We start from the raw sequence: 20,204 nt of genomic DNA, 5'->3' as shown, positions 1-20,204 counted from the left end.
GTGTCCTTTGATTCTTATTGATGATAGATGTGACAGGCAAGACAGTGAAAACAAACACTCTCCATTTGTTAACTGTCACCACACGCGCTGCTACACAGCTGGAGTGAGTTCGCTACCTTAGACAATTTTTTTTTCCAGTTTGTTTTCCAGTTTTCATGAAGACCAATGTTTCTCTTATCCAGAGTTATATGACATGTCTAGCTTTGAAATAGCCAGCTTATAAAGCAGCTTAAGGACAGGGTTCACCGTTAGATCAGAGTTCACTGAGAATAACAAAAACATCCCCGTAATGGCTTTCGCGTGTTTTCAGGCAGCATACAGTTAATCTCTCATTGTCAAGGGCCTCATTTAGTGAGCGTGTACGCTACACTTTTGATTCTGCTTTTCTATTCTCCCTCCATTTCATCCCCTCTATCTTTGTGACCTCACATTGCTTTTCTTCCAAGGCAGATGATTGTACAACTCTTTTATAATCACATGTGCACATGCTCCTGTACACCGAAAGTGGAGAGAGATAACAAATCGCGTCCCGAAGGAACATTTTGTCAAATCACATTAAATGCTCACAGAGTCTTACAAAAACAATATTTATGCACAACAAAAGAAAAATCCGCGCAAAAATAAAACGAGATGGATTTGAGGACTCTGTTTTGAGCAAGCAAATTGATTTTGTTGCCAACAAATTGAATTAGTGGGATTTTATCTAGAGATACATGAATATACTTCAGTCTTCACTCACTGTTTTGGAACATGATTTATTTTCATAGGTTTGATGAAACACAAAATTAATGTGGGAAATTCTTAGAAAATGAAAAGACATTTTTGAACAAGACAAACAGTGCAGTGGGTGCAGATGTTCAGTAAAAGTGCACCGAAGCTGCCATTTGGGTGTTAAATCACAGCCGGTATTTAAAGCACTTGTTCTCTAACGATGGGTCAGACACCCTTTTGTTTTTAGGGCACACGGTGTGTTATGTTTATGTTTGGAATATAAAAAATAAAAAAAATTCTCTGGATTTGTTTCATTTGTGTAATCATTACAAACATATAACACAGTATATAAAATGTTATGGTATGATGCTGTTGTCATTGGAAAATAACAGTTCTCAGCTTCATGCACATTACTATATATAGTCATAACTAATCATTATTATGTGTATTAAAACCAATGACTAGGAAACATTAATAAGTATAATTCCATTGTTAATACATATATGCCTTCTAAAAACCTGTTTTTAACTATAAATTTAACATTCGTTAACTGGTATAATTGGACAGCGTTACTGAGGAAGGTGTGGTAAAGGTCACTCCTCACTCACAAAGCACACTGAGTCTTCTGCAGTCAGTCTTGTGTGATATGATGTGATATCCATCTATCCATCCATTCTCTTCTGCTTATCCAATTCAGGGTCGCGAGGGGGCTGGAGCCTATCCCACCTGCCGTAAGGCAAGAGGCGGAGTATACCCTGGACAGTTTGCCAGTCTGTCACACGGCTAAATGATGTGATATTATGGACATTAAATATAAGATTGAGTGTAAGTTCAGAAACTTATTCTTACATAATAATATGATTGTTTAGTGTTCTCCTGATGGTGGTTTTTACAAACGTGAGCATTAGTCAATGTGAGCGTGGCATAGTTGCTCCAAAGTTACCCTGGTTCCTTTGTGACTTTTGAGATGATCAAAGTATACACTCACCAGACATTTTATTAGGTACATCTTTCTAGTACTAGATTGGACCATGTTTTGCCTTCAGAACCGGCTAAATTCTTCATACAGATTCAGACATCGTCAGCAACAACACTCTGCTGTTTAAATGATGCTCACTTGGTAATATGGGGCCTGAAGTGTACCAAGAAATTACCCCCCACACTATTACAACACTAGCAGCCTGAACCGTTGATGCAAGGCACGATGGAGCTATGCTTGCATGTTGTTTACACCAAATATCTGAGCCTACCATCTGATTGTCGCACCAGAAATCAAGATTTATCAAACCATTGTTCTATTATCCAGTTTTGGTGAGCTTCAGTTTCCTGTTCATAGCTGAGAAGAGCGACACCCGGCGTGGTCTTCTGCTGCTGTAGCCTATCTACTTCCTATCTTCTGCGTACCTTGGTTGTAAGCAGAGATGATTGTGTGGGAAAATCCTAGCAGATCATTCCTAGCACATTTGGCACCAATAACCACACCACATTAAAATCACCTTCCTTCCCCATTCTGATGCTCGGTTTGAACTTCAGCAGGGCATCTTGACCATGTCTACATGCCTAAGTACAATGAGTTACTGCCATGTGATTAGCTGATTAGATATTTGCATTAAATTGGAGTTGAACAGGTGTACCAAATAATAGCATAGTGTCACTGACTAAGCAAATTCTTTTCTTTTTCTTGACATTTGAGCGATTAGTTATCTCTAAATGTTATCCTCAGCTCTGTAGAACTTTGTCTGTTTCTCTTTGAAAGCTATAAATTCATTAATGACACACTATGGATGGATCCAATAAAGGTCCACAGCAATAACAATTATGCATAATGACATCTGTTCTGGCGCTGATGGAAAACCTTACCAGCGCAACTAATGTCCAGTGACTGTGCATGTATCAGTGTTCGATGTGTGGTGAACTGCGGGTGTACAAATGGGGCTTATAAATGTGCGCCCAGCTCCACAGTGACAGCAAAACAGAGCCAGGCGTACTTGCGGCTTTATAAATCTGCTGAAAAGATTGTGCATGCATATTTCTGCTCTCTGTGCATACACAGCCTTTTAGTTGTTAATCTACGCAGAGTTTTATGCGCCTGTTCCCTGGTGTCAGTTCCCACAAATCCCAGAGGCTTAATTAAGCAGCGTGTTGAGTGTGGGACAAGTTTATCGGAGTAAATTATTGAGCTAGAATGATCTGTCTCAAATCCATTGTCTCACCAAGTCAAGTAGGCTGACAAGCAGTAATTATCTGTATTGATGAGAGATTATGAAAACAGAGCAGGGGGATATTAATGCACATATGTCTTCAAATCCATTTAAAAATACTGACTTACCTATTAAAACAACATAAAGCTCTCAATGGGATCAGGCTGCAGACCACGTTCTTTGGGGTTTTTCTCTGTTTCTCTGTCTACCCTCTCTCTTTTTTTCTGTCTTTTTCTCTGTTGTTTCCATGGAAACTTGCCAGTAGATGGAGAGGGTGAAGGGAAAGTGGAAGACAGACCAGGACAAGTGGGCCAGTCTGATCATGCGTGGTGCCTGGTCTTATGGGAGAACTGGGAAGCCTGCACTGTTCACTGACCAAACTTATCAAATTCCTGCCAGAGCGTTTCATGTTTTGTCTTCTAAACAGCAGCCCATCCTCAACCGCGACTGAAATAAAACAGCAGAAAGACGCAGCTAACACCGCTATTGTTTTAATATGTTATCTTTGACAGATTCTTAGTTGTTTAAAAATTGTTTGGTGAAGAATTATCGCCTAGGAGATGCTTCTGGTGTATGCGCGACATACTTTACTGGGAAACAAGATGTGACATGTAGCGTTACACTTCAGGAACCATCGGTGAAACTTAAAAGGTCTTTTTTCTTCCGCACAAAATAATTGTGTAGGTGTCAGACTTTCCATTTGCTCCCTCAGCAGCTTGTCAACAAGTGAAACTCCAGTGCAATCGCCTGAGCTTGCCGCACGTACAAAGGCAACCACAACAAGCGAAGGAATATGACTCTGTACAATAAGAACATTCTAATGTTTGAAGAGTGTATTCTGGATTAAGTGTAGCTCTCTGCCACATTAAAACACCGATGCACAAGTTTTCATCAAATGTCTGAGATGTAAGCTGACTAAATGTATTTACTGGAGATTCTGCAGGGGGGGAAATTGTCTGCCATGGCTCTGGCAAAGCACTTAAGCGCACAGTCTCAAGGGAGAAGGGTGACAAAAGGATTTCTGACAGACACATTGTCAGTCTCTTTCCTGATCCTGCATTCCCACTGGGAGCCTGCGTGTTACCAGTGGACTCCAATTCTCTGTTCAGAACACTCCGGTGTGCAACCTATCATGGTAGCAGACAGACAGACTCCTGTTGGAAAACCAATCTTTTAAAAATTCCAGTATGTCCATGTGGAATACAGGTTGGGATTCCCGATCCCATTAAAATGCTGCTATTTTAGGGCAAAATAAATTAGGCAAATTCTATGTGAAATTGACAGTCAAAGGACAGGTTTGACATTATACAGCAAATATGAAGTTCATTATCTGTTCATATACCTTTAGTTTCCTCAAATTAATAAGATTTTTCACAGTTAAGCTTTGCAGTTTGTTGTATTGTAGATCAGTGTGGTGCCGTTCCAAACTGCTGTGTGTATACTTAAATGACAGACGCTAAGAGCGATATTTACACTTTAGATGTAATACCCCACCCAGGATTCTGTCTACATGTTAACTTCAAAGACAAACTGTTCCTCTCATTTTTTCCTCTCCCCTCCTATCCAGCCATCTACGTTTCTGTCTCCACCAGATGGCCTTTTTAATTCTGAAGTGTAAAGCCTGCCAGCCTCTTACACACTTCAAACCAGACTGTGCAAAGGAATTGGTTAGGGGGGTGGGTGGGTCGTTGGGGGGTGGGGGTAGTCAATGGGGGCTGCAGAAAATACAACAAAAGATAGCAGATGTGAGAGGCAGGGAGAAAAAGCAGAGGGAAATAAAGAGGGGGGGCTAGGTTTGAGGAAGATGGTATCTAGAGTGATTTTTTTTTTATGACACTCATTTGCCCCAGGAGTGCAGCATTAATATGGTAATATCCCCCGCAGGCAACAGAAAGTGTTGAAGACTGGAGGTCATTTTCTGTACATGCTGCCATGAGTCTGGATGAGCAGGTTGGAGATCCCCAGTGGAATGACTTGGAGTCTTGCTAAGAGGAAGCAGAGGAAATGGAAGTCAGGCTTCCCTAAAATCACATTTCCTGCTGACAAAGAGAGTGGTCCTGGGCTGGGGGTGGGGCAGGCCAAGCTGGAGGTGGTCTGTAAATGGGAAAGAGGGCTCAAGAGTGCAAAGCATATACATGCACATATTGCCAATCATAGATGGAAGATCAAGCTGGAAGAACCTGAAATTCTATATCAGCTTCTTAATATTCTATTGCTTATTGTCAAGAAAACTCTTATGGCCCAAACCCAATCTGACATTACTTAACTCTTTAGCTTCACGGTGTTCCAGGATGTCTGGAGGGGCGTTAATCTCGAGTGCATCATTTTGCTGCCAGATGAATGGATGAATATTATTCTGTCATTTCAAATTTCCCTCTGAAATTTCACCACTGACACCACACAGTGCCCAGGTTGCCTTTAGGCATCACTGACGCGTCCTGTAGTGTAACACTAAATGTCGTATCTTATTTCCCAGTACAATGTATTGCTTTTGCAACCAGAAGCTTTTCTTCATTCTTCATCAAACAATTTTTTGATGAATTATTTTCAGTATAAAAGCTGGAAAAATGCAGGCACATCCACTCCAAAACAGGGATGGTACTGGTGGGCTGAAATAAATCAGGCAACAGAAATAAAAGGGAAAAAAGCTAACCGCTTGGATACTGTGGGCCTCCACTTTTACCTGCAGATTGATTCCTTCAGTTTTTCTCAGTCTGCAAATGGAAAACCTCTGTGTATGCTTCCTGTTTTGTTTTCAGCAGCTTGCTTTGTCTTTCGCACTTGACTTTATCGCCTCCTCTTCATCCTCTTTCTACCTGCGAAGGGGGAATCCCTCGCTTGTGTTGAATGGTTCTTTGACTCCCAGCAGCCTCGTCCTGCTTCCATCATCAAACATTCATCCACTCCCTTGTCTCTCAGAGATCATTACTGCCAGGTTTATGGTCCGAGCACGGTAATAGGCGTGCGGCGCTTGGTGTTGTTTCAGAGATTTGCGTTTTTTACAAACACAAAAGATCGATGTCTGTTTTCCAGCAACTGGACTAGAGACACGTGCTACTGGGGGAATTTTAAGTTTTAATCATTATTTTACATGAAATATGACAAAATGAGAAGTCACATTTAGTAATTTTGGGATCTTATGTAACTACAAATCCAGATCCCACAGCAGGATTGCTTTTAAAAACCTGCTCCAATTTTTCTCAATTAGCTTTTTCTTCAGCTATATGAAAGTTTTATTGTATTCAGGCTAGGTTGCAAGATTAAGCAGTGGTTTATTTCAGAGGGTTATTATGTTTCCTTCTTGGTTCCTTGTTTTACTAATAAATCCTGAACGTGAACCTCAACATTTTATTTGGCTTGATTTATCAACTCTTTCAAACTTAAACTGAAATGGTAATCCAAGGTTGTTTTTTTAAAAAAATGATTAGGACTAAATAATTACTTGTGATTACTCAATTATTCAGCATTCAGAGTTTCCTGTTTCTCAGTGTGGTATCATGCAATGAAATTGTCAGTAGCCTGGTAACAAAACAGAAAATTAACAACTTTCATCACACTTTGATTCAAATACAGCTTCGTGATTGGTGCTTTGTACATGTCATCTTATTTTAGTCAACTAAGCACCATCCAATTCAAGCTGGCAAGAAGAACACAAAGGCAACATAAAACCCTAAATCGTTTTGGTACAATGATTTGGGGGTTTGTTATAAATCATTGTTTTTTTAAAAGCCATGAACTTATTGTGAGACTTTTTTCAGAGGTCATAAATCAAGTGGCAAACTACTGAACAGCTGTTTTCTCATACACTTTTATACAATCAGTCATTTTGGACATTACATGCACATCTACGGTACTTCTGCCTTGACTTTAGACTCAGAAGCTTAATCCATATTTTATGTACACTCTGTGACGGGAATAATGAAATCCTTTATGTGAAACAACCAACACAGGCCCAAGGACTCAGGCGCACTAGAGTAAAAGTAGGATGGCAACTTTTTTGCAACTCATAAAAACTTTTAGTTACCGGGTGATCACACTGAATTCTTTTGCATTCAGCTGCTGATTGCAAGTAGTTGCATTGACCAGCTCGTCGCTATGAGATCAACTGTTCAATACCCTCAACTTCTGGGAATCTATTGTCATGAAAAGGTGATTGTGCAGGTCATCAGTTATTAACAGCAGTCTGTCTTCTGGTGCGGTTCCTGCAAATTTCAAACATGCAGTAGTGCAGCCACTGCTTAAGAAACCTAGCCTTGATCACACAGTTTTAGCGAACTATAGGCCTGTTTCCAAGCTGCCTTTAATTTCCAAGGTTTTAGAGAAAATTGTTTTTAGTCAACTGAAAGATTTTCTAGATGATAATGGCATCTCTGAGGTTTTTCAGTCAGGTTTTAAAACCCTTCATAGCACAGATCTGCATTATTAAGGGTTTTTAATGACATCCTTCTGGCATGTGATTCTGGTAACCATGTTGTCCTTGTCCTGCTTGACCTAACTGCTGCTTTTGACACCGGAGACCACAATATTCTAATTTCTCGATTAAGTAATGTAGTAGATATTGGTGGAACTGCACTCAATTGGTTTAAGTCTTATTTGTCAGATCGAACTTTCTCTGTCAGCCTTCTGGGTTCCGAATCATCGTCTGCTCCTCTGTCATGCGGCGTCCCACAGGTCTCAATTTTAGGGCCACTACTGTTTTTACTGTATTTATTGCCTCTGGGTTCTATCCTTAGAAGGCATGGGATCGCATTTCATTGTTATGCCAATGACTGCCAAATTTATTTGCCACTGAAGCAGAAGGATGGCATCTCCATAAAACCTCTCCTGACATGCCTAGATGACATTAAAGGTTGGTTGGCTCTGAACTTTTTAAATTTTAATGAAAAGAAAACAGAGTTGTTGGTGTTTGGACCCAGTGGTCCCTGTGAGTCCTCCTCTGTAGATTTGGGACCCCTGGAAGTTTATTTTAAACCTGTTGTTACTGATCTTGGTTTTAAGTTGGACAGTGATTTTAGATTGGACAACCAAATCAGAGCAGTGGTGAAGTCCAGTTTTTATCATTTAAGGCGACTGGCAAGAGTAAAATCTTTTCTTTCGAGGCAGCACCTTGAAGTAGTGATCCATGCTTTTATTTCTTCCCGCCTGGACTACTATAACGCACTTTATGTGGGGGTCAGTCAGTCATTGCTCTCATGTCTGCAGCTGATTAAAAATGCTGCTGCACGACTCCTAGCAGGAACTCGTAAAAGAGAGCACATAACCCCTGTCCTGGCCTCACTGCACTGGCTGCCTGTGTCTTTTAGAGTTCATTTTAAAATTCTTATGTTTGTTTTTAAATGCTTTCACAGTCTTGCCCCGCCTTACCTCTCTGAGTTTCTTCATCTCCACACACCCTGTCAGTCTCTCAGGTCAGCTGACCAGCTGCTCCTGGAGGTACCGAGATCCAGGAGGAAGCTCAGAGGGGACAGGGCCTTCTCTATCATGGCTCCAAAATTATGGAATAATTTGCCCTTGCACGTTAGAGAGGCCCCTTCACTGTCCAGTTTTAAATCACGTCTTAAAACCCACTTTTATTCTTTGGCTTTTAACCTCAGTGAGACTTAGTTTTCTGTTGAAATGAAATTAGTTATTTAATTATTTAATTTTTTCTTTCTTTTATTTGGCTTTTAATTATATCTTATGTAATTTTATTTTATGGTTCCAATGTACAGCACTTTGTGTCCGCTGTGGTTGTTTTAAAGTGCTTTATAAATAAAGGTGATTGATTGATTGATTGATTGATTGATTGATTGATTGATCTGGTGGGAGACTGTCGCCAGACAATCACAGTGCAACTTGGACCGACTGTCAGACTGGTTGCCAAAATCTACAAATAGCTGTCATCTAATTTATTAACACAGATTACCAACATTTTACAATCAGTCTGAGAACAATTGGTCACGCGGAGCTGCTGCTTTATATTAAGTTACTAAAAGCAAATGAAGGTTGGCTGTTTTAATTAACATTAACACTGGGTCTGCAAACACTAATCAGCCATAATGTTAGGACATGCTTTCATCAGCAGAAACCAGGTGTCACCACCTGATGCTTTAAGACACTTTCTTTTTATAGTAAATGTGCAGTATTAGAAGCAGAGCAAGGTCATTGGGCTGACCCCTTTCCACACTGACGTTTTTCCCACAGACACATACAGAGGTCTCTCTTAGACCATAGCAGAAACCAGACTCCTATTGCTTAATCCTCAAATACAAAGTATAATCCTGTTCAAGCAGAAGTCCGAATTTATTTTAGCATGAGTTGGAAGTAAAAGGACTGAACAGCTGTTCATTATGACTCACAATGGAAATTATTGGTGCAGCTGACCTAGGACTCACCTAGGAACCTCTCACATATGCCCAGCATCACTCCAGCAGTCACTTTTAATCTGAGTCACGCGCATCATTAATTACCTGGAAGCTCCTGTATGCTTTCACTGGAATCCATGTTTAAATATTTCTACTTCATCAGAAATCAGCTGAAGGAACAATGCTTTTTACTTAATGCTCTTTGTCCTTGTCACAAGTGAGGGTTCAGGGTTTCGTGTATTTTGCATTATCATATAGTGACTTGAGCTTCATTTTAATTTATATCAAACAGAAATGAAACTGTAGGTTTCCCCATTTATTGTAAAAATTGGAGCCAAGACCGCATTTCTGTCATTTCCCATCTTTCACGCTCACTCTGTCTTCACTGTGTGCAATGCAACTGCACCTTATTAAAACTGGTGCAGATGTACCATCTGATTACCAAATCTAAATCAGCAGATGAACTCCTATGTTAACACTGGTGCAGTGAGAAATTAAATATTTAACTAAACAGATGTATATTAGAGAGATAGCATGATCAGTCTGTGGATCCCACCTGCATGTATGTGTGTATTTGCATGATCAGATGGAATTTGAGCTATTAAGCTGTCCTTTCGATAGCACAGGCGTGTCGTCATGCTTGAATTTAATCACTTGTGGCTGGTAGCAAATGCAACTCGTGTGTATTGTAAAAGGTTTGAATGATGATGAAGTAACAAGACCGATGTCTCTTAACATGAAACTGAAATCTAGAAAGCAGGAGGGGTAAAGTTTAGTCACGCTCCATTATTAATAACTTGGTAGTCAACCACACATTGGTGCTAATGTTTACATAAGAGTAAGCTGGTACGCAGTTCGTGCACAGAGTTTTGTGTTCTCTGTGCATTTGAGTCTTTTTTGTATCGTCTTTGTTCACGCTGCTATCTGCACTGCTCTGAGAAATGAAAGTAATTAGGGATCCCTATCCCTGTGCCGCACTGGCAGTGAGTCCCGTTGTCATCAAGTGAAGAGTAACAGGTGAACCTGGCCGCACACAGGAGTGAGCTGTGTGTAGGGATCACTAGGTTAGATAGCCTTGCCCCTTTCTGCCACTTTTTGTTTCTGGATTCAGATGATGGCAGCAGAGCGTGTTCATCTCCAGTCAGCCATGACCTGAATAATTTACAGTAATCAACATCTTCAGCCGTGAGAGCATGAACTCACATATTATTCCAGTTTTTTAGTCTTAGAGGAGCGTGCCTGCTGTAATTCTGTTATGTAAGAAATTCAGATACATGCATCTGATATATTAACAGTTGATCAAGCAGCCTAATAAGTACACCTTTTGGTTTAATCTAAATCTGGGGTTTGACTAAACTGAGGCATGAAAAATGAGGCATTTTTTTTCTTTCTTTCTTGTGTTTTATCTGCTGAACGTGCAGCCACACAGATGCCCCCTGGGAATAATCCACAGTGCATTTTGCCTCCTTTAATACCTTTGTCCAGTATTAAGGATGCAGCCTCAAACTGTTTGCACGGCTTTTGCATTTCTTCATATTCCCCACGAGTTTTGAAAATGCTTTTTAGACGCTTGTGGAACAAATAATTACACAGACACCCCGTTTCTAGACACACACAGGGCATCACAAGTCTCCGCTGCTGAAGAAATAATATGAAAATGCCCAATTTAGTTCCAAAGGGAAACATTTGAGATAGCAATCCATTTTCCCGTGAAAGAGAGCCAGAGTCAAGTAAAAGCCTTTGCCTGGAAAGAAAAGAAACAGCTCCTTTGTGCAGATCATATTCTTCTTACATGTAACTAATGTCAATCAAGTTTTTGTCTCACTTTGAAGTCACACGGGAGATCAACCCAGTGAGGGAGATGGTGGATGTTGTCGTGTAGTAGTTACTGTATCGCCTGTTTAGTAGTTTTTTCAGCAGCCTCGCTCATTTATCATTCTTTTACTGCTTATGGTTATGCCCGGAGCCAGAGATGCAAACAAAAATCAGGTCAAAATGATGATAAGCATCGAGATAATATCTCCAGAAATGAATGTCTATCCACATGTGTAGCCTGCTGCATTAAAGGGTGTAAAACCACAGTCTTGTCAGCATCATAAGAATAATTTTGTCAACCATACAAAGTCAAAACGCGACTTAAGCGCCTTCCTTACAAAACAACTCGTTTAACTTCAGAAAAATGCACTTTGGAAGCATTCAACGCACAAAAAAATCCCAGAAAATAAGAAAGGGGGGGGAAAAAGAAACACGTTTTCTTACCTGCCAACGGTTCCTCAGTTTCCAGCGCTACCGTGCAGTGGATCCTCGGTGCAGACTAAACGCATATCCTTCGCGCCACTGTCGGAGTTTTTCTTTTTAAAGCCTAAAGCAAGTGTGTTTGCGAACTACAGAGGAGCTGGGGAGCAGGGTGGATGAAGGAGGTGAGCGTAGCTGCCTGAAGTTTGAGCCGCGTGCCAGGCAGCTGTCCGTGGTGCTGAAAATAATAATAATAACGCCCCACACACACACACACACACCGCACAAAGAGTCGCCGGATTCCTGGAGGAGCGATTCCTGCAAACAGCGGTTCAAAAGTCACAGCTCCTAAACGCGCTTGAAATAAATGCAAGTGAAGCCCACATCACTGCTTTCAGCGAGAGAGAGGTTCTCTCTCTGTTTGAGCGCCAAGTGTGAGAGAGATTAATAAGACGGCGTGCATTAAAGGTGTTGTTTATCCTGGTGGGATGCCAGTTTATCGACTTGGCGCCCTGAGAACCGACACAAAGTTTAAATTCTACCTGTTACTCGACTGGCAAAATCGCCCATAGCTGGCAACGAGACACATATGTGTATATATATATGTTGTTTTTTTGTTTTGTTTTTTTACATCAGCTGATGAACGCGCTCGCTGCGGATATGGCCACAGCAACCTGGGAGAACTCTCAGAAGGTTTTTCGCACTTGAACAAAGACGCAGTTGCTCCACGCAGGAGCAGTCCTGGATATAGCAGTCTGCCTCGTCGCAACTCTGTGCCAAATTATGTCATTTAGAGCCCAATGAACCGACTGCGTGGCTTCCTGCAGACGCGAACTGACGGACTGTGGATGTCAGTGGAGAGAAGCTTTAAAGAATCGCCCGCTGTTTACTTCAAATGAGCGGGGGGGGGGGGGGGGGGGACGACGACGACGACGACGACTGATTATCTCCAGATGTGGTAATTTTTATTTGGGATCGGCAAACAAGTTGTGACACGGCACGAGATGAGTGTGAGGTCAGTCCCAGATGGCAGGCCGATGCGTTTCAAGGGACGTGCGCTTGGAGAGGGGATGTGCTGGGACCCCCCCTCCTCCTTCCTGTCAAAAGCAGCTTCGCACACGCAGTCGTGGGCTTCTAAATTTGTATGTTGAGACTTCACATCGTCTCTCTCTTTCAGTGTAATGAGATTAATAATTAACTTCATGGACAGGCAATAATCTCCGCGCCCTCGAACGCTGTGTGACACCCATGTGGGTTTCACAATTAATTAAATCAGTTGTTGACCCAGTGTGTCATCGCACTCTTTTCCTCACCGATTTTTATTTTTGCCTTTGGACCACGGCTGGGGTGCCAGAGTTGATCCTGAAAGTGCAACACACATGTGGTGAGGGCATCTGTCCCCGCAGACTGGTCACGCACAAGACACCGATCTCATTTTTTTTCTCGTCAGAAAAAAGACAATATTACTAAAGGCCGGCGTGGTTTGTGCGTTTTCCGGACAATAGATAAGGTTATATTTCTGTATGAGACTTGCAAGGCAATCGATGACAAAGTGAAGGAAAAAACACGGTTATAATGAACCCTCCAACAAAAGTGGCCCTTGGTTAGATTGCGTGCTTGATTTGTGGGAATCACTGTATCAGACCAAAAGATCAGCGCTCTGTTGATGGTGGTTGTTCAGTAACACTCAGGTGTCACATCTTCATCTTCTGCCATCATCTACTGTTCATTTATTAGGATTTCCTGAGAATTTAAGGAGCCAGACCAATATTACATTTTGGGGATAACATTTGTAATAGAATAACTGTAATAGATCAGTTGTTGCGCATTTTTATAGTCACTTTTTATTATTTAAAGATCTGTTAAAAATGAACACAGTACATTTCTACAACAACAGGGTTTAGAAATAACACTGATGTCATAATAAAGTTAACATTTATGAGATTTTTGCAGAGTATCAGTATAGATGTTATGGGTCCAATAAACATGGAAGGCAGCTTAAATAAAAGATTTCATTTTTGCCTAACACCATTGTGCAGCTCCAGATCTCTAAAAAGCCAAAGCGCATCTGAACATTAGATATGCCAAATGTGAAGCAGAGTTTTTAGAAGAACTGGCTATTTTGGTACATCAGGGTACCCATGTGTACCCATTTGAAATTTCTCGAGTCTCTTTCAGTCTGCTATGGTGACGTCAAAGCATGTGGGACATTTTTGAAACTGCAAATATGCTATTGAAGTGTTGCTACTAGCACATACTCTGCTGTGTTACTGTGGTAATCATGTGACTGACATGCAGACTGAGTTGTAATTCAGTGGGTTTAACAAAAGTATTATTTAGGATTTGCAGCCATTTTTATAAATAATCCTCTATTTTCAGAGGCTCAGAAGTCATTTAAAGATCGAATGACAAACAGTTTCATTGCCAGGTTAGTGTACCAGAGGGGTTAACAGTTTAAGATCAACACATGGAAGCAACTCTAGATGTTTTATCTGCTTAATTTGTTGTGAAATACTGTGGAAACAGACCTCGCCTGGCCATGAAAATGCTTGTCAGACAACTGTACAGTTACTTTTGAACATGCGAATATAGAGATTATGTACAAAAATGGCTGTAATTGTCATGGACCTGGGTCGTGCGACCCAGTGTTTTGAGTTTTAGTCTATTTTGATGTTTATTGTTTTAGGTTCATTAAGTTATTCTAGCTCATTTGTTATTATATTACCCTTGTGTTAAGTCTCCCTTGCCCTTCATGTGTTTATGACTGTGTGTCTTATGTTGTCAAGTTCATGTTGTCGTTTCTGTCATCTTCCCCTGTACTCGGTCTCCCTGGTTCGTGCGCCTACCCGTTATGTGTCATGTCTGTGTGGCTCTTGTTGTCTAGTTCGTTTCATGCCTATGTCTCCGTGTTTCCTGTTTTATTTTGAAAGAGTCTGTTCTTTGTTCACTGCATTTAGCTGTGTCTCCACTTCCCCTGATCACCTCGTGTGTACTTAGTCCTCAGCCTTGCTGTGTTCAGTGTCGCGTCGTCTGTGTTATCTCCCCTACCCCTTGTCACAGTTTCCCAGCCATAGTCAGTCATAGTTTGTATATTGTTTAGTCATAGCCTTTATTCTCAGTAAGAGTCATAGTTTCCTAGTCTATGTTCAGGTTTTCCCTCAGTTACTTTGTTGTTGTTTTTTCCGTGAGTTTTCGGCCCTAAATAAAGGCTCGCTTTTTGTTAAGTCCAGTTTTGTCTCCTCGCTTCTGTCTGCTCTTGGGTCCTCAACTCACTCCACACGGTCTGCCCCGGCAGTCCGCGACAGTAATTCCTAAATAATACTTTGTAAAACTCTTTGAAGTGAAGCTGAAGGACTGTATTGCAGTCATATCTGGATTGTTTTATATCCAATCCACTGTCGGTGGTGGTGTATGGGGGCTTCTTCTTCTTTGGCCGCTCCCTTTAGGGGTCGACACGGCAGATCATCTGCATCCTCCTCTGTGGCACCAACCCCATGCACGTCCTCCTTCACTTCTCTTCCTCCTGCTGGCAAACCATCTCATCTTGCTTCTACTGGCTTTTATTCTTCTCTCCAGAGCATACCTCCACCTTTCCATAGCCTCTTCCACCTGCTCCCAAAATACGTATCACTGTCCAAATACTCCAACTGCAAGTCAAATGCAAAGAGGAGTGTAGCTGTGAAATCCTTCTTCAGTGGACTTTGGTGTCTACACATCTAATTTGGCTTGCATTCCTAATAAGCCCTTAATACATTTTTCTTTATCCAATTAAGTCAATATCCTCAACACTAACAGCATGACCAGGTGCATGAAAGGCTTTTCTCTCTCTCTCTCTGGTTAATGGCGTATTACTCAGTAAAATTACCATGGTTACAATGGCGCTGGATTGGAAACAAAACATTAACACTTATAGGTCATGATGCTCATTAAGAACCGCAGGCTAAAGAACAAGTATGTCCATCAAACTTCAGTAGTCAGCTGGAGCCTATTCTTCCTGTTGTTTTGTGCACACAACTGATTAAATAAATTGTAGAACAAATGCCAAACCACTCAGTCAAATGTTGACCCGATCGATGCAGCGCCGGCATTTGGATAAACAACATTTTGTGAGACTAATCTTAAGTGTTTATACTTTCCAAATGTATCTACATTTGTATTATTTTATGCATTCTGATTAAACGGTTTCCCAGTTTCCCAGTCCTAAGGGTGCTGGGGAAATTGCTCACTTAAAAAAAAAAAGCCTTAAAGCAGTGCATTGTTTAACTCACCCGGCACTGAAAAACTGATGTTATGGGCTATTTTGTACCATTTCTCTTTTATGCAGCTTATGAATTCACATGTAAGCCCCACAAAGCAATCGTTACATCGTAAAGTCATGAAACTTCAGAGAAAGCTTTGACTGCCACACACACTTTGTTACCTTCCTGCATCCCTGCTGGGAAACGCACAAATAAATATGGATAAAAGCAGCAGAGCGGAGACCATTTTTGCTATCCTTCTCAAACTAACATTTCTTTGAAAATTTTATTACACACAGGAAGACATGGCAATGCATCGTACATCATATCCGACGTCAACCTACAAACATGTTACATCTAGTTTCAGATAATAGGTGAATTTTGTCTACAACAACATAAATGTAAATGAAATGTGGCAGAACAAACTGTCCACAGAAAATGAACAATACATTAAAATAATTCAATTAACCTTTTTTTGTAGAGTGACAATAAAATATTCTGTACACCTTTCAGGGGGAAAGCTTACAAATATGTTTGAACTTTAATCTAAATCTTAGTCCTGGTGACCCGGAGGCATTGATGATGTTACTTTAATAATCTTTTTCTCCACCTCAGCTTTTAGAATTTCCCCTCGTATAAAATAACACAATGAAACAGTACCATGAACATTTCTACAGCAGCGGCAACGCCTGCACTTTTTCACCCAGTCGTTACATCACAACACCAAAGTCGGGTAATGCGCACAAACGCGTGACACAAATTTCCTCAGGACTTGACCTTGAGAGTGGGGTTGCAATATCACCTGTCACATATGGGCAAAACAATATATACTTTCTGATGATCCGTGACAGTTGGTAACTCTGTTTCCCCTTTGCTTTTAATCCTTAATCTTAAACTGAAAGGTTACTTCTAATCTGAAAGGGAATAAAAGTGATCCAAACAGGATTACAATTAAAATGAAATATCTAATTAAATCTCCCATTTGTTGTGTGTATGTTTGTATAGACAGAGATACAGGATCAGGATTTTTTTTCTTTTTCTTTTTTCTTTTGAACTGAGATTAGAGTATAACAGAAAGTACAGGCTTCAAAAAGAGATTTAGAAGGCGCGGAAATACGGCATGTTGGTCATTACATTAACGGCTTTAGATCCACCAACAAGATTACATGACAGATAACCAGCAACAGCACAGCTGAGAAGCTCTCCAGCATGCCAGTGTTACATGGCTACATCCCTTATCTCCTCAGCATCCTCCCTACTCCTCTCCTTCCCCTAAGCACTCTTTCTTCTCAGCCGCAAGTTCAGCTCCTTCTCTAGCTCCGCCTTCACCTTCAGGAGTGTCCTCCTCTTCCCCATATTCCTTCTTCACCCTCTCTTCACCTTCCCCCAGCTCCTCCTGATCCATGTCAAGCTCTTCAAAGGAGGAGCCACTGCCCACTGAGTCATTAGAGCCTCTGTCACTATGGTCCCTGTATTTAAGGTCTTCGCTGGCATCCAAAACGTCTCTCAGGGGCAGTGAGGAAGCCATGGAAGCGGCTGTGGAAACAGCCAGGGACGTCTCTCTGCTGTCCCAGGGCACGCCACCGCTTACTGAGCTCACATCACTGTGGGAATCTGCACCTGCATCAATGCAAAAAAACAAAACAAACAAAAAAAAACCCAGAAGAAATTGATGAAATTGGCTGTGAGAAAGTGGGTCATGCACAACTAATTAACAAAATAAAATCATTGGAGGAAAGGCAGGAAAGCTCACGTAGACTAAAACTAAAAGACTGATTTTACAGGTGAACAGAGGAAGTCTGTACTAAATATTTTGCTAATTCAGCAAGGTGGTGTTCTGATACTTTGTAGCGATGTGAAAACTTCAGTGGCTGAACAAAGTCATTAGGATTCATCCTCTGGGACATTGCTGCAGATATTCAAATAATGGTGGCAAGGCAGAGACTATTACTTACACAAAGCACGCAAGAAAGAAACAATGGGAACAGCTACGGAAAATAGTAGTTACTGCATATATATATCTGTAGCCAACTTCACACTCGGTTGTCATATCTCATGACTTTATGATCCATGGCAACACTGCGAATATGGTTAAAAAGCATCATCTTCTCAATGTTGGTTGGGTAAGTAACATTAACAATATGCTTAGTATTGAAGCTCATCAAAAATGATGCAAGGATGTGAAGATATGGGTATATGCACTTACATACTCCTCCATCCTTTGATCACAGATTAGAAATGTAATGTTGGCTTCATGAAACCTAAAAGTGCTCACCTCTTAAAATTCAGCAGATGTAGCTCAGTCAACTTTAACTAATCAGATGAGCTCAGAGGGACCAAAATATTATTGAGAGACATTATTTATACAAAAGTCACAGACCAGTCATTTACATGTTGGCATTACTTGCATGAAATTGTGTAATGGACTATAATTTGCAGAGAGGGATATTCTTGCTGTGCATATTGCATATCTGTAATCACAAAGAATGTCCATTAACCTGACTGATGGAGATTTTCTCACCCACATGATCAGCTTACTAATGCTTTCTGTCTAAACCTGATTCTAATTGCCCTTTGATCTATGATTCACTGTGACCCAATAACCACTTATTGTCCCTGATGAATGTTATTCATAGGAGTTTTTGTGCGAGCGATTTGGAAGGTTATTGCTGTACTGTGTAGGTGGACCAAAAAAAATCTGCATTATTTAGGAGAAATTTAAAAACTAAAACTTACAGGAAGGTTTAAATACAACATGTTCAAGGTTCACGGCAAGAAAAATACTCTGCATGGGTCAAAGATGTAAGCAGAGACACATGAAAGATATAAAGCTTTTTCTGCTTAACCTCCCTAAAATTACAAATGAAAACTGGCATTAGGGCAAGAAATGTGAGAAGCACATCACACCTCCCACCTACAGAAGAAATATTACTCAGTGATCTTTCCGCAGTTGGTCTTCTCAAAGATACTTCAAAGAAGTGGAGGAAAAGCCCATGTGACCATAACTCTTAAAAAAGGCTCTCTGTATAAAGCTGTGATCACATGCTGAATTAATGTGTTGAAGTTTGATTTTATACATATATGCATTACTGCGCAAAAGTCTTGAGCCACTCCTCATTTCTTTATATTTTCCTTCTAAGGAGCCAGACTTCATTTTAATTATTTTAAAGTGGTGTTGAGAAAAGGTTCTCCGGGCTTTCTGAAGGTCTTTGAAAGTTTTTCTTTGGACATTGGATGCTTGTTCGCTTGTTTTCAGTTCAGTCCTTGTACCTGACCAGTATCAAAGGGAATGCTTTTTTGTTTGTTAACCCACTTAACACTGATCTATGAATCATTAACCATAAAAGTACCAAACTAAAGGGATGAACCACTGTTGTGTCTACACATAACAGACATCTTGGCCAAGAAAAGAAAAAAAATACATTTTTAGGCAACTAACAGCTTGTCACAAAAACAATTCATTTGATTTCATTTCTTTGGTTGAATCAACAAAAATTTCCAAAGACAAATCCGTTTGATAGGTATAAAATTAGACTTTTGCACCAACAAGGTAATTCACAAATAGTTTTTAACTAAAAAACTTGGCATGGTGTGCAGTGTGTCTTTTAAAACGTTGAGAAAACTAAACAGTTGGAAGGCAAAAGAAGAAAGAGCAGGTTTAAAACCTACAGCAGATGAATAACACCTGAAAGTAATGTCCTTACGAAACAGGAAAAAATCCTGCAAAGACCTGACAGAAGAGATTCAGCTGATCCATCTGCTACTCGCTGAAGCTCCTCTCAAATTCTGATGAGGATTCTTAAGGAAGGGATACGAGGAGAAAAGGCTGAGGTATGACAAATTATACAAGAATTCGACTGAAAATCAGTGGCACGAGGTTTTATGGAGTGATGTATCCGAATCTAATTGTTTTGGTTCAGATAAGTGGAGAGGTAAAACAGTGTGTTTCTACAGCCATCTGTAGAACACAGTGGAGACTCTGTCATGGCTTAAGCTGCATTTCAGTCAGTGGTGTTGGGGATCTAGTTAAAACTGGTGGACTTACAAACATACTGTGATACTATCTGAAAAGGTTTCATTTTTCAGCATTTAATTGATCCCAAACACACTATCAGTACAGTAAAATCAGACCTGGGTAGAAAAGCAAAGAGTGGAACACTATCAGTCATGGATTGGCCTCCCCAGAGCTCAGACCGCAACATTAATGAAGCAGTGTGGGATCATCTTGACAGAGAACGGAATAAAATGCAGGCAACATCCAAAGAAAAGCTTTGAATGTCCTCCTGGAGCCTGGTGAGCTATTCCTGAAGACTACTTAAAGAAATGATAAGAAAGCTTGCCTAAAGGTGTTCAGACTGTCTTAAAGAATACAGGGAGTGCAGAATTATTAGGCAAGTTGTATTTTTGAGGAATAATTTTATTATTGAACAACAACCATGTTCTCAATGAACCCAAAAAACTCATTAATATCAAAG

The 20,204-nt window shown here is 40.6% G+C and overlaps 2 protein-coding genes across 2 annotated transcripts in view; both read right to left on the bottom strand.

Annotated features, from left to right (window-relative positions):
• The window catches only part of grm2a (glutamate receptor, metabotropic 2a), a 33,769-nt gene extending 21,416 nt beyond the window's left edge, over positions 1–12,353 (bottom strand). The window contains exon 1 of the mRNA XM_084928405.1: positions 11,516–12,353. The gene's annotated coding sequence lies outside the window, so the exon portion shown is untranslated. The remainder of the gene's footprint in view (positions 1–11,515) is intronic.
• Positions 12,354–15,975: 3,622 nt separating this feature from the next.
• tex264a (testis expressed 264, ER-phagy receptor a) overlaps positions 15,976–20,204 on the bottom strand; it is a 78,167-nt gene continuing 73,938 nt past the window's right edge. The window contains exon 4 of the mRNA XM_084928408.1: positions 15,976–17,349. Within this exon, the coding sequence (XP_084784534.1) occupies positions 16,985–17,349 (365 nt within the window). The 3' untranslated portion in view covers positions 15,976–16,984. The remainder of the gene's footprint in view (positions 17,350–20,204) is intronic.

The sequence above is a fragment of the Perissodus microlepis genome, chromosome 5, assembly GCF_051167445.1.
Source record: "Perissodus microlepis isolate ML-2025 ecotype Zambia chromosome 5, ASM5116744v1, whole genome shotgun sequence".
Taxonomy (NCBI): domain Eukaryota; kingdom Metazoa; phylum Chordata; class Actinopteri; order Cichliformes; family Cichlidae; genus Perissodus; species Perissodus microlepis.
The sequence above is the reverse complement of the archived record's forward strand: the minus strand, read 5'-3'. Positions and strand labels throughout refer to the sequence as shown.